At 37.0% G+C, this 15,934-nt stretch overlaps 1 protein-coding gene across 5 annotated transcripts in view; it reads right to left on the bottom strand.

The window, feature by feature from the left end:
- Positions 1 to 1,953: 1,953 nt before the first annotated feature.
- Positions 1,954 to 15,934, bottom strand: part of CPT1A (carnitine palmitoyltransferase 1A) — a 50,367-nt gene continuing 36,386 nt past the window's right edge. For all 5 annotated transcript variants that reach the window (XM_039331267.1, XM_039331264.1, XM_039331263.1 and 2 more), the window contains exons 17-20: positions 8,897 to 9,049; positions 7,302 to 7,406; positions 5,592 to 5,684; positions 1,954 to 4,002 (exon numbers count right to left, since the gene is read on the bottom strand). In XM_039331267.1, coding sequence (XP_039187201.1) covers positions 3,916 to 4,002; positions 5,592 to 5,684; positions 7,302 to 7,406; positions 8,897 to 9,049 — 438 coding nt within the window. In that variant the 3' untranslated portion in view covers positions 1,954 to 3,915. The remainder of the gene's footprint in view (positions 4,003 to 5,591; positions 5,685 to 7,301; positions 7,407 to 8,896; positions 9,050 to 15,934) is intronic.

Here is a 15,934-nt window from a genome sequence, read left to right as displayed (position 1 = left end):
TGTTATACATACTAACATTGCAGATATAGTGGCATCTCTTTTCCCCCAGCGAAATGCCTACCATAAGATAGGTAAGAATCGGAGGTTCTGGAACACTTTTCTATTGCATGTGATGTTTTTTGGGGGGGTGGGCTTGTGCTTATATGCATTTATGTTTCTTATTGGATAAGATAATGAACCACATGTTCATTATATATACCTGTTGGCAACCCCCCAACTTCTTAAGTTCTACCAATTATATTCAATAACAACTCGTTATAGAGACAAAAGCCCATTCCTTCACTTGCCTTTTACACTAACATTTGTGGTGCTAATGTTGTCTTTAAAAAAACACAGTGATTATCTTACCACCCCACTCCCACCCTCAAGTCCCAGATTTAAGGTGATCTAGAAATTAACCAACTTTTTCTGCTTAAGATTCCAAGGGAACTGTTGTGTCTACATTGACCTGGTTAGTCTCCCTCATTGATAGGTATGCAGAGACAAGTGAGAAAAGGCAACACATACCACTGGCTATTCATTACCCTATCATGAAGTATTTTTCCCTTCTACCAAGGAACATGCTTTACTAACCAATAGCTGAATGAGCATAGATTACATCACAGCAAGTTATTACATTGTTGCAGCCTGAATAAATAAGCGTACCTAATGGAGTAAGGGTTTCAATCTGCCTTCAGCATTGGGAAATGAAGTCTTAAGCTCACCTTTTGTGCTATAGAACTTCATGAACTGGCAAGGGAGATGAATCTTGATCTTCATAAGAAAACCAGTTAAGTGTAATGAAGGTAGAATACTGGTGTTTTTTCCTACTCTATTGGAAAATCCAAGTTGTCCAGGAGTTGCTTCTATAGTGAGATGGGCAGCATATAAACTTATAAATAAATGAAAGCTCTTTGACTGATTTGGGACAACTAGCTCTTAAAACTAATAATTCTTGAATGGCTGATACAACAGCAAAATCTCCTGCTTCTCTGTGAATATACCATTTGGGTTCATTCCTCCCAAATAAGTTTTAAAAAGTCTTCTATCCTTTGAGAGAAAATGGGAATTCACTTAGCAGCAGATGCTGTTTCATCAATGGCCAAACATTATTAGACTCTGCTCAGAAAAAAAGTTAAGATTCCAGGAATCTCAGTTTTTATGATTAAGTGATGCACCCCAAAATACAGAGAGTTACAAAATAAATTGGACTTAAAAGGAATATTATATTAAGAACTTAAGCAAAATATGTAAACTTTAGGATAATTGTTTTATTCTAAGAATATACTACTTCCAAATGCAGCTGACACAGAAAATGTAATGGAGTCAATTTTAATTACTGGACAATATCAGTTTTACTCTAAGTGATAATATGGGAAAACATAGTTTAAACATTTCTTAGATAACTGTTAGCCTCTTATAATGTCTGTTTTGTATTTGTACATATGTGGACAAGCAAATACTCATTTACAGGTAGTCCTCAACTTACGACCACAATTGAGCCCAAAAATTATGTTTCTAAGTGAGACAGTTAAGTGAGTTTTGCCCCATTTTACAACTTTTTCTTGCCACAGTTGTTAAGTGAATCACTGCAATTGTGAAGTTAGTAATACATTATTAAGTGAATCTGGCTTCCCCATTGATTTTGCTTGTCAGAAGGTCACTAAGCTGATCACATGACCCCAGGAAATTGCAATTAAAATAAATGAGTCAGTTGCCAAATATCTAAATTTTGATCACACTACCATGGGGATGGTAGTGTGATCAATGAGGTTTTAAGTATGAAAAATTGTCATGTCACTTTTTTTAGTGCCACTTTAACTTTGAACAGTCACTAAACAAATGGCTTAAAATACACACGCACACACACACACAAACATATATAAAGTCTAAATATTGTCAAACCAATTCCTTCAAAATGAATTTCAATGTAAATTTCTATGAAAGTTATAAATAATGAGAACAGTCCGTATATCTAATATAAAATGCACACTTTTAAATAATATTTTTATTAAGAATAAGCTGTTTACTATGTGTTTAAAGATTTACAACCAAAAGCAGTGTTATATACAGGCAGTTGACATTCTAAGAGGATATAAACCAAGGTCAGAAATAGTTTTTGTGTCTATTTCTTTTTTTAAAAAAAAGACATTTAACCTTTCAGTCACTTATAGTAAAATTCATATTAACTTCAGCCAATTACACATTTATATTTCCTTAAAATATGAAACATTGCATTGATAATGCACTAATTAAGCATGTTTACAATTCAAATATCTAAAACCTGAGTCAAACCTAATAATGCTCTTGATAAAAAAGATTCTTAGAATATAGAGACTGGTCAGTTGGTAAAATAAAAGCATATACTTAACAGAACACTGACTTAAGAATGCAGCATGACATCCATGGCTTCCCCCCCCCCCTTAATTTTGTGATGTTTACCATTCTTGATCATATGAAACATGCCCCATCTATTCTTGTGCGGATTTATACTTCAATATTTATTTATGAAATAATATAACTGATTTGCATTAATCGAAGTCAAAGAATTTAATAGCAAATTCTCTGGACAACAACTTGAGTTCTGTATCTTCTATTGGTATTAAAGCTCTTGAACATCAGGGTTTTATTAGATTAACCCCATATTTGTTGCTTCATCTTTCTTAAAGCCATTAAATTTGGAGAAACAGATAATTGATGGATAAGGCCTTTTAGCTCTTATGTAAAGACTTATGAGAGACTGATAAGAATTATGTCTTATATAATGACTGTCGAGAACATTTCACTGTCTGATTTTTGTAATGTTTGCATGTCTGATTTCTGAATAGAATTCTTGCCAGCCATAAGACCAACTATTTTTTTTCTTTGTAATGTTTAATACAGATTGTTTTTAATAATGCCATTCATGATTTGTCACATTCTCTACATTTAAAAAAAATCTGAGATAACTCCAACTTTATGACATTTAAATGTTAGGTATGTATATTAATGACTGTTTATGACTCATACTATAATAATTACTTAAGGCAGAAGGTGGTCAAGCTACTTTGACTGGTCTTTACACTGAAGATTGTCCCAACAGATTTTAAACCAGCAGATTAATTGTAATGCAGAGTGATGGGATGAAACAAACTGAATACAACTCTTGAAGCAAGATAGTAACTTCCTTTTTTTGTAAGAGTGTAAAAATTATTCTCATAAGAAATAGCTTTGATCATAATACAAAGGAAAATTGTTTGCGAGATTTTTTGTGGAAACATACCCATTTTTATTTGCTGATATTATATCCCGTGTTACTGCAAATTCAGTAATTCTTATTTTTCAAATTCAGCCATTCAACTTTTGAAATTCAGCAAATACAGGTTTTAAAATTATATACAGAAAAAGCCTCCTCTGACATTTCAAGTAACAAGACAGGCTTAATTCCAAATAGCAAAATGTTTCCCCCCCCCCCACTAAGCACAATTCACTACATTTGCCTGATGTTTCTAAATGTTCAACTTAACAAAATGCCTTTACTTATGGTGTATGTCCTAAATTGTAACTTTCTGAAAAAACAACAACCCAACAATTAAATGAATTATGTCTTCTGCCATTATATTTCAAGTCATATTTTTTTCTGTTAGCATGAGATTGTAATAACATACATATTCTCTTAATTTATAGAACACAAATAAGAAATTGTTAAATTAAGACAAATGAGGAATAAATTTCATGTTGCAATTCCTCACCAAATATAAAAATCTCAACAGTCATTCCTCATGAAAAAGAAAATTCTTCTGAAAAGTCAAAGGGATGGACCTTTGAAGCCAATCAAAAATGCTTGTTTATATATCTGGGAACGGATTGCTGCTTAGCATAGCTTATTTTCAGTCACTGTACAGAAGAGTTCTCATCTCCAACATTGGCCAACGAGTTGTTCTACTGTTACAAAGATCATTTAGTAGAGTTTTTGCCAAGGTGAAACAAGTCACGGATATCACACAATGCTTGTTGGATGTTTTTCCCAAAGCGATGAGAATCCTAAAAAATAATTAAAAATCCAAATTCACAATCACATAGCAATCTTATAGTGAACATCAAGAGTGCATGCATACACACAACTATTTTTTAATGTATGAAACTGATTGCCATTTACTACTTTTGTTTATTCAGTGATGTGATTTTTATAGGTTCTTTTTATAAATCCTTTAATAGTATTAATGCGTTTGGAAAATAATTCAGACTTGATTTTATTTACTGTAAACATTTATGATAGCCAAATCTAATAAATCAGATATGATATGATATTAGTAGATAAGTATATGTTGAAAGTGGAGAAAGGTAGATTCCAAAGCCATTTTCTCTAGGAAGTCATTTTTGAGGCCTGGATGAAAATGTATCAAGAGCAGCAACACTGTATTATGTAACATAAAACCATTTTATCTGAGATAATATAAATTATCTGAGATAATATAGAGGGCCAGTATCTAATTGGATCCAAGTTTAGAACCTAAGCAGAGCTGGGCCTGATTAGTACTTGACTGAGAAGAATATTTTTGCAAAAGGTAATGGCAAGCTACTTCCATTATGTTGCTAAGAAAGCTGCATAAATGGATTTGTCCACTGTCTTAGAAGTCAAAGGAAATTTTACTTAAACTTTGGTCCCTGAGAACTTCATGAGGTGCTGAATAAGTGTTTAATGGTATGCCTGCCTACATATAAATATGCACACCTCCAAACTCACCTAACCCACTCTGTCTCCTTGCTCACATACACACACACACAGTTCAGCATTTCTCTTTTCTCAGGGAGAACACAGCAACCTTCTGCCCTTTTCACTGGGTATATGAAAATTAAAGGTAGTTCCCCCCCAAACCCAGTGATCAGTGGCTTATAAGCACCAGGGATATGTTTCAGCCCTGGTGCCTGAAGGCTGTTGGGATCAGCATGAAAAGGAACCATCTCTGGCCTTTATCCTATCAAGACTAAGGGGTTGTGAGTGTTTGAGCTACCCAGATCTAGGGTACTCCATCTTTGATCCTGGATGTATCTGTCTGGACAACTAATATAGCAGTCTGGGTTCTTTTGATGAATGTCATCTGTTGGGATCCCAGAACTCTGTAGCTGCACCTGTCGTTTGGAAGGAGGTTCCCTGTAAGAACCAGAAGGCTCCCTCTTGGCTGTTGATGGGCCTTGAATACAAGGCATTTTGCCCAGGTCTTGGGCAAGAGAGAAAGAGTAAAGCCCCTTTCCTCTCTTTCTGCTCAGTTTGTTGTTCTTGTTATTTTTTAAATTACCTTTTATTAACTGTACTCTTGTTTTACTTGTTATGAGTTGTTGGGAGTCAGGTGGCATAAAATTTGATAAAAAAAAATAAGACAGAAACAAAACCTATAGTGGGTTGCAGGTGGCTTCTCTATTTTCCAACTTTTGTTTATTGTAACCAGAATATCCACTTGCTTATTTGGAATATTGAAGTACATTATCTAAAAACATTAGGCATTATTTTAAAGCCAGTAATGTATATTATACTGCTTCTTGCAGATCCAATTTTCTGTTAAGATAAGCAATTGAGATACAAAAATGGGCTACAGGAGAGTAATAGGCCCTAAAATTAATAAAATACTTACTGTTTCAATACATGAAAATTTACTGGATACATGGAAGTTGATGAGATCCTCACCCGCAATAATGTAAGACACCCCATAACCATCATCAGCAACCTGTAGAAAATGTACATAGAATACCTAAGTTCTCTACATGTCTATAACAAATCACTTCAATACTATTTTGATTAATAGGACACATTTTTATGTTTCAGTAAAAGCAGGCATCATGTGAAAACAGTTTATCATTCTGGGAAGAACTGAAGGGAATGTCAGGCTAATATACTATGCCCTCTCAAGCTTTTGGTTGATAGGAACCTTTTGCTTTTTCCCCGAATTGATATAACCTCAGTAGTTAAATCATGCATTCAATTAATCACAATTATTAATCAAATTTATTTAAGGCAAATGGCACCATCACTAAACATTAGCCTTATTGAATGATAACGAATTTAGAAAATCTAATGGATTTAAGAAATTATGTAGAAATAGTACTTAGATTTATACACCGCTACATAGTACTTTACAACCCTTTCTAAGCAGTTTACAGAGTCAGCATATTGTCCCCCCTCCCAACAATCTGGCTCATCATTTTACCGACCTCAGTAGGATGAAAGACTGAGTCAACCTTGAGCCGGTGAGACTTGAACTGCCAAACTGCTGGCAGTCAGCAGAATTAGCCTGCAATACTGCATTCTGACTATTGCGCCACCACTGCTCTTGATAGGAAACATATATGGGGGAATATCACTTCTTGGGAAAAAAAAACAGAATTCAACTTGACAAAAAAAATATAAATTAATGTTACTGTGATCAGAAACTTCTCTGAAAATGATTTATGAATGGTCCTTTTGAGAATTAAAAAATTGCATAATAAAAGCTAATCATCTTCCTGTTTGGTGTTTTTTAAACAACTGTGGTGAATGTATCATATTCATGATATGGTATCAATTCATATCAATTCCTGATATTGTTCTAAAATAGTGAACAGATTTATTTAGTCTGGTACTTCTGTCTATCAGGTAACAAGTGGTCTTAAGTTGATATTAGATAATACAAGAGGGATAAGAAGCTATCAAAGCAGCATTTATTTGCTGAAATATATAGCAGTCATATTTACAATAATGAATCTTAATTTGTTTTTGGTTCTGTACTACCTTTATTATTAGATAGTTAATTTCATAAAATATAAAAAAGAAAAACATTTAATAACCTATTCAGTTTTGCAAAATCCTTCAGTTGGGGTTTGGTTAAACTATATAGTGCATTATTTAAAGTTATTTTTATAGATTTTTAATATATTATTGGTTGGGCAGCTAATAAATCCATAACAATAACAAATAGAACTTTTCCCTTCTCTGATCTATTCCAATATTCAAGCAATGTTAACATCTTAGCCTTTTGGTAAACTGTTCACTGAGGTAGAATAATAGATTCTACCCATCTCAGAAATTAGAATATGGAAACTGGGGTAATTGCTTAGGTTATGAGAAGAACAATTCATCTAATGCTGTTCAATCAGTTCTTTTAAAAATACAACATTTCTGATCAACAACTCATTTAATTGTATTTTTGCTCTTTTCCTTAGATATGAAAGCTTAGGGTTCATAAAGTTCATGTTTACATTGATAAATAATTCAGCATACGTCTGTAGCATTATATGATGGATAATGTGGTTGGACATGAGGTGATTTGTAATACTATATATTTAAAATAAAATACGTGGAGACGTACAGGTCCAAAGCCTCCACCACTGGACTCCATTCCAGGATTCTTATCCAGATCAATATGTTGTTGAGGTGTTTGACTTGTTGAAAGTCTCCAGGGTTCTGCTAAAACCTGGGAAAGAAGATATAAGAAATTGCACACTTTTCAGCTGCTTGCAGGAACAAAAAGTATTATTTTGAAATCAAAGGACAGGTGCAACTTGAGTAAGTAAACAATCTGCACTTTTGCCAAAATCTCTCTTACAATCACAATTTCACCAAAAAGGGATGTAAATATCCCCAAATCAGTGGCTGGAATGAATAATAGAGTTTTTCTATGAGTTGTGAATGGAAGAGTGCAAGATGTCAATATTCAATGCATGTTGCTTTCAACTCTCAAAGGCCTGTTCAGAGAATATTCTGTTTATTATAGCTGGATTTTTGTGAAATCAGATTCCTATATCTCAAACTATTTTGGTGATAGTGATGAAGAACTGTTATAAAAAATGGCATAGAGAGGTAATGTGGCTCTAAGTAAAAAGCCTGCAAAATGTGATAAAATAATTATAATGACTGAAAAACCTTTTGTGTTGGACTTCTGCTTTACTGTATTTGTTTATATACAATTTAGTCTGCTTTCCATTAAAAATAATCCCCCCAAAAAACTTCTGTGGCACCAAAGTTAAAGAAAGTACAATAGTTCAAGGATGGATGACATGTGCAGTATACTATGGAAAAGTATTAAAACCTGAAAATCCTATTTCTTTTTTTTTACCCAAGCACCTAATAGGACTCATGTATCTTTTCAGAGGATAGCTGCACAATTTTAGGAAAAGCTGTAGTTTCCTCAAGAAGGTGCATACACATATGATCATACTCAAAAGTATATTTTTGAAATTAAATCCAAAGCATTGCATAGCTCTATCAGTACTTGGACTGGAGATCATAAGAACTTCAAAGGTTGTAGGCTAGACCAGGAAGTCAAAAACAATCCCAGAAGACCATGACAAGCTAAATGTTACTAAGAAAATTATAGGAAAGTGACCATATAGGCACCAGCTCCGCTCAAAAGGAGCTGTTCCTTTTATCACTTTTCTCTTGCAGTTTTCCTTACTCGGAGAGTTTTTAGAAAAATGTGTTAATTTTGGCAGACTGGCCTGCTTCTTAGAAAAACAACTTTGTTTCATATAACCCCCAGGTGTTTCTAAAACACCTCAGTTTGATTCTTGATTTGGTTGAATCCAATGCATACCTTCCATTTTTGTACTCAACATTTCTATTTCCATAATTCTAGGCACAAAAAAGGCTAAGATATGGCACAGCACTTGCAAATGATTGTAATTCTTGTTTCAATAAATTAAAGTGTTCAGAATGCAGCACTGAATGTACACATTTAAAATTTGAAAATATAAATATGTATGTTTTAGCTTTCTTTGATACGCTAAATTCTTAAAATATACTTATTTTCATTTTCGCAAAGATTTTTAAGCCTCAGAAAGTTTTCTCAGATGCTTCAAAGTTTCTAGTTTAAAAAGGTTTTCAACTGGTTGAATAGATCATTAAAAATGCAAATAAAATGTTGTATTATAGTCTTTGCACAACAAATATTATGTGGCTACTTACTTCTTTTAGAAAAGGTGATTCAACAACAAGGTATTTGGAGACCACATAAAGGCAGAAAAGGTGACGATCAATGCCAGCACCAGTCATGGCCAGGCGATATAAACACTGATGATTAGCAGCAGCAGCCTTGAATAGCATACACTTCTTTTCAGGCTGTAGATTAAAAAGGAAAACAATTGACTATTTCTGTTTAAATGCTATTAAAATGAAACATCACATTCTAGAAAAAGACAGACAACTCGTCCAACCACCAAAGTCCCTTTAGGAACACCTGGAGTGTAACATCCTACCCACTGGATTTCCTCACCTCTAGAACCTCCCACCGCACTTCTACTGCAGATGCTCTTCTAGGGAAATTTAATGATTTTTTTCACACAGAAATTTATTAAGGAACAAATGGATGGAGAATAGAAAAAGGAGATCTTATATATGCTTTTTATATTGGTACATGCCTCTTTTATGAGAAAAATATATTTGAAAATGTGACTTCAGGCGTATTCTCTCAGTACCCCATAATATAGATTCTAAAAGTAAAGTTCAAGTCTTTACTGCTTACCGTCTTTCAATTAAATTAGTCTCTTAATTCAATTTTTTTTTTAAAAAAAAGCACGCTATAAAATACTATTAACTTAACAAAGTTGCAGGAGTTTATATAAAGTACTTGCTGAGCAGTTCAAAATCTTCATTACAGTATTTCAACATAATGCAGTTGAGGTGCTACTTGCTGTTTATAAACAAGTACTGTATAAAAAACAAGAGACTGAAAAAATACCAATTTATATTATATATTAAAAAAGGGCATTGTAAAGAATGTTCAGATTATCAAAACAGCTGCAGCATGCCTATAAAGATAATGCTCAAGATTTTGCAATCGAGAGACCACCAATACATAGGGTAAAACAGCTAAATATATAAGCTCCGCGGAGTCAAAACAGGCAGATGTGCCTATCACATTGCTCGCATCTGACAGATAATGGGAAAGGCAAGGCAATTCTAACAGTTTTCTATTTTTGTTTTATTGTCATCCCATCTTGTTTATATGCAGTGCAAAGTGATGGACTAGAAGAGAGAGATACTGGTATTAAAATTACTGAAACACCAACAATCTCAAATATGCTGATTGAATTACTTTAATGGCTAAAAATGAAGCAGCCAAGAAAAATGCTGATCTGCTATTCACTATTTTAAAAAGATAACAAAACCCAGTGCCAATCCAATGCAAATAAAAGGAGAAAAAATAACAAATGTTATCTACCTAGAATCAAAAATATACAGAAATACTACATGGGAGAACAAGCTAACAAATCTAAACAAAATATTAAAGTGCAGAGACAGCCTGCTGATAACAAAGGTACCATATTTTCCGGCGTATAAGACGACTTTCTAAAGCATGCAAATCGGCTCCGAAGTCGGGGGGTCGTCTTATACGCCGAGTTGTCTTATACGCCGGAAATTACGGTAGTTTCTGGCGTATAAGACGACTTTCTAGGCATGCAAATCGGCTCCGAATTCGGGGGTCGTCTTATACGCCGAGTCGTCTTATACACCGGAAATTACAGTACACTTTATCCAGACAATTATTTTCCCACGTGTAAAATGTTTATTTATTAGAGTTAATAGATTTTATCCCAGCTTTATTACTTTGTGAAATTCAGATCATGAGAATAAACAAAGAAAAACAGATAGCTCTAATTGTGATGCTAGAGAAAAAGTTTGACAATACATGAAACTGGCAAAAGAACAAATCATTCAATATCAAAGGAAGTTAAAACCAAACTGCTTGTAGGAAACTCTTAACACTATAATGAAACTATGATTAGATATGTTGGAGATAACATGGGAAGAAAAAAAGTTCAAGGCAATTGAAAAACAGGCCAACAGAAGTCACGGTAGATATAGGTATTATGACTGATGACATAAACATACAAGGCATTATTGACAGACAATACTGCAAAATGATTTCTTTCTCACAAAGAGCCAGAAGTGATTAAACAAATGTACACATCAACTTTTATCATAAAACTAGCACTCAAAATTTGGACACTTCCATATGACGTTTCTATGGTGGTTTGATAATAGCACTGAAACTCTAATGAAATCAATTTATATTTTTCACTACCTTGATCTACTGAGGCCTACATTTTTTTCTGTACTCATTTGAAATCATGCATTCATCAGAGGAAAATTGTGATTTTATGTTCCGATCATCAATGGTTCATAATGGTGATAATGGCTTCTACATATTGCTCTGGAAATCTAAACTAATGATTTAAGTAATATGAAAGATAAAAAGAGTACTTTTACATAGAAAAAAATTATAACATTTAATCATCGAAAACAGAGTCAACACTTTGAAGTCTTAAATTTAAGATACCAAACACAAATAGTACTTTTTATGACCACCAGCTACTTAGTTTCAGAGGCAGTACTGAATATATACATTCACCAAATTTATTATGTTCCATTTGGAAAAAACAACAAACATAATGTTTACGTAAAGTTAAAAGTAGAAATTGCATTGAAAAAAATGTTTCACTTTGACGTTTTCCTGACCCCAACCAATTTATTTTTCTGAGGGGAAAAAAAACTTGAAATATTTCCCAACACTTTTAGATATTTATTTACTACAATGTAAAGAACGGCATTCAGGATACCAACACAGGGTTCGGGGATTCAAGCAGAGGAATCATGGAGTGTAGCGCCGCAAATAGCAGCAAAGGGGTGTTGCCTACGCATAGGGTTGAAGGACACAGGATAATAACCCGGTCACATCAAAGTAAAGAGGACAACTTATTGACTTACTCAACGTATGAACAAAGGGGAAAAGGAAGTAACGTTGACCTGTGCAATACACAGGCAAGCGCTACCCACGTAACAAAGGGAAAGAAGACAAAAGGGGTAGAACAGAGAGAGACGTCTAGCTTAAAGCCCAAGGTGATGGGGGGAATTGATTGGAACCTGGGGGGGACATGAAACAATATCAAGGAGGGGTTGAACAGCTTACACCTCAAACCCCCTGACAAAAAGGAGAGGACCCCGTTAAGCCCGAGAATCAGTGACAAATGAGTGAACAAGAGTACACGAGGGAGGGGCAGGAAAGAGTTAGGTGCGAACGTTAAGGAAATGACAACAGTACAATCTAGCCAGCTGGGACCAATAACACGATCTAGAAGCCGGATGCAAGCGTTAGGCAGCCTTATATAGGTTGCTCCCATTGACTAACCCTAACCCTGACGATGTCGGAAGTTTCCGATGAAAGCTTGGTTTTATTAAAGGTTTTTTATGATTGAATTCTCCTGGTGATCGTGAGTTATTTATTTTATAGTATGAATGTACCCAGGAGTCGTATTTTTACAGATATCACTAATCTTTATGATAGAGCAGTATTGTTCATGGCTAGACGATGGGAAAAACTGACGCATCGCATCTCGGCTTGCTACAGCAAATTGACGTTTTTGCACACTTGCATTCGAGAGGACCTGCCACCCAAGTCACTGAGGAGGAGACCTGTAGTGGACTCCATTGAATGCCAACAGGCGGTCCACCAGTTCCAACGCTGGACAATACGCACGCTTATCAACGACCAGCATAGACGCGTAGAGACCCTGAAAACGTGGATCCAGGATTACCGTGGACGATGTAGCAGGGACTTATTGGAACATCATTTTCAAGCATTAAACCACCATATTGGGCTAATGGCAAGGAGAACGAATCAGCAAACAACGGCACGCCTCCAACGTAAGTTGGAAATATTACGTGAGTGAAGAAGTAATGACTTCACAGAAAGATTGGTTTGTAACCTTTCCTTGAAGACATTAACTCACTCTCAACTCACCCTACTGCAGTGGGATACGGGCCACAATCTTATGGACACGCATGCTCTAGATTTTATAGCAGTGTTGGAGCCCGCTATGTATCATATGGAGACGGGGGAAGAGGTTAAGAACTCTGTAAAGCAACAGGTCACTGGGCTACTTATGCGCCATAGGTACTATCGCACGTTATCTCAAGAGGAAACGGAGGATCTAAGATAGCTTAAGAGAGATGACACTATTGTCATACTCCTAGCGAATAAGGGGAGGGTGACAGTAGTTATGGATAGGACACTCTATGTAGCTAAAGCATTAGAGTTACTTAACGATAAGTCAATGTATAGAATGGTTAAGAAGGATCCCATGGTTACCCTTAGGAACAAGATCAATAAGCTGCTGAATGGTTTCAAACGCAGCAAAAAGATGAATGATGACACCCTGAGAAAAGTACACCCAAATGACTTGGCACTAGCTAGGTTTTATGGGCTACCTAAAATTCACAAGGAAGGCATTCCTCTTCGCCTGATTGTTTCATTCAGAGGTACGCCCACATTTGGGCTGGCGAAGTGGCTTAGCAGCCGTATTTGCCACCTTGTTGATGATAGTCTTACTACGGTTAGATCAGCGGAGGAGTTCCTGGAAAAGACCAAAACCCTCAGGGTGGAAGATAATGAGATGATGGTATCATTCAACGTTACCTCACTCTTCACTTCCATCCCCCAGGATCTAGCGGTCTCCGTTTTGAGAGACCAGCTGATAAATAGGAGGGGGAACCACCAGGACCACCAGGACTCCCTGCAAGCGGAAGATCTTGTGAGACTTATCGAGGCATGCCTGACGACCTACTTCACTTTCCAGGGTGTCACATTCGAACAGGTGAAAGGGACACCCATGGCCTCCCCGATCTCCAGTATCATAGCGGAGGCGGTGCTCCAACAACTGGAGCGTAAGGCGATGACCCGGTACCAACCCAAGTTTTGGGCCTGGTATGTGGATGACACATTTGTGGTCATCAAAAGATGCCAGAGAGCTAATTTTGTGGGAATACTGAATTTGGTGTATCCAGATATAAAATTCACAGTGGAGGAGGAAAACAAAGGCTCGTTAGCGTTCTTGGATGTGCTGATCCGCCACCAATCAGATGGATCTTTGTGCACCGAGGTGTATCGTAAACCCACCCACACAGATAGAGTCCTCCACTATAGGAGCATCACCCAGTATCCCATAAAATTAGCTGCATCAAAACATTGTTTAAACGTGTGAACTCCCACTGCAGTACGGTTGAGTCCAAAGTAGAGGAAAGAAAACACCTCTTCTGTGTATGTCAGCAAAATGGATACCCATTGAAGGTCATAAAGCGGCATAGTTTAATACCTAAATTTCGAAATAATCATCAGAGGGATGAGCCGTTACTACAGACGACATGCATCTCTCTGCCTTACATTAACGTTTCCGAGGCGACGGCCAGGTTGCTGGCCCCACATAATATCAAAGTGACTCATAAACCCAGCCAAACATTGCGTTCGAAAGTTATGCGCCCCAAAGACCCACTTTCCACCACGGAGCAATCTGCGGTGGTATATAGAATTGACTGTAAAAACTGTCAGAGCAATTATGTGGGGCAAACATCCAAACGATTGAAAACTCGCTTGCCTGAGCACAAACTGGCCATAAAAAGGGGCGACCAACACTCGCAGGTCTGGGCACACATGGCTGAATGCAATCATCAATTTGATTTTGACAACGCATGGGTGTTATCTAGTGATGCCACAAAAGGAGGCCGGCTGCTAAAAGAGGCCTGGTTCTCGGAGGAGGACTCGATCAATCGCTGCATAGATCTTTGCCCGGTGCAACAAGTGCTGAGACTATGGAGCAAAAACTGTCACCCCATTCATCAGGGACAATTTGATCGATGGCTATATGACCGACGAAATAGAACTACGTCCGTTTCTTCACATTACCGAGCGAATGGGATCTCAAGCGACCCTAGCCAATCCACGGATATTCCTTTAGCACCTGACCAACAGCTGATATACTCCGATCGACAGCTGATGAACCCGCGGGAGGTGGAGAGGAACAAACTCTTACGAGGAATTGGGCAGCTCCTGGAAGGTGGAACCAAGAGGAATGGTGCGGTGGGGGATCGGGGTGATTCCACATTACACCCTGAAGGAACTCCACCCCCCAAATGGAGGAATGATATTCAAGGCACCAATGCAAAGTCCAGGGGATCAAACAGAGGAATTGCAGAGCGTAGCGCCATAAATAGCTCCGACCAACAGCTGATGAACCCGCTGGTAGCGGAGAACAGATTTTTACAAAGATCTGGGCAACCCCCGAGAGGTGGAGGAAAGAGCAATGATGCAGAGGGGGATCGGTGCAACTCTACACTGCACCTCGAAGAAACTTCGCCTTCCGAATGGAAGAATGGCATTCAGGATACCAACACAGGGTTCGGGGATTCAAGCAGAGGAATCGTGGAGTGTAGCACCACAAATAGCAGCAAAGGGGTGTCGCCCACGCATAGGGTTGAAGGAGACAGGATGATAACCTGGTCACATCAAAGTAAAGAGGACAACTTATTGACTTACTCAACGTATGAACAAAGGGGAAAAGGAAGTAACGCTGACCTGTGCAATACACAGACAAGCGCTACCCACGTAACAAAGGGAAAGAAGACAAAAGGGGTAGAACAGAGAGAGACGTCTAGCTTAAAGCCCAAGGTGATGGGGGGAATCGACTGGAACCTGGGGGGGAACATGTAACAATATCAAGGAGGGGTTGAACAGCTTACACCTCAAGCCCCCTGACAAAAAAGAGAGGACCCCCGTTAAGCCCGAGAATCAGTGATGAATGAGTGAACAAGAATACACGGAGGGGCAGGAAAGAGTTAGGTGCGAACGTTAAGGAAATGACAACAGTACAATCTAGCCAGCTGGGACCAATAACACGATCTAGAAGCCGGATGCAAGCATTAGGCAGCCTTATATAGGTTGCTCCCATTGACTAACCCTAACCCTGACGATGTCGGAAGTTTCCGATGAAAGCTTGGTTTTATTAAAGGTTTTTTCTGATTGAATTCTCCTGGTGATCGTGAGTTATTTATTTTATACTACAATGTATTTAAATAACTCAGGAAAGCAAATCAAACTACCTATTTTAGAAATTGTGGACTGAAATAGAAGTAAACTTAAACAAAAGCAAAGGTAATATTATAGTTGATTAG

Source organism: Crotalus tigris, unplaced genomic scaffold (assembly GCF_016545835.1).
Source record: "Crotalus tigris isolate CLP2741 ecotype Arizona unplaced genomic scaffold, ASM1654583v1 scf7180000024436.1354646, whole genome shotgun sequence".
Taxonomy (NCBI): domain Eukaryota; kingdom Metazoa; phylum Chordata; class Lepidosauria; order Squamata; family Viperidae; genus Crotalus; species Crotalus tigris.
This window is presented reverse-complemented; position numbering and strand designations above follow the sequence as displayed.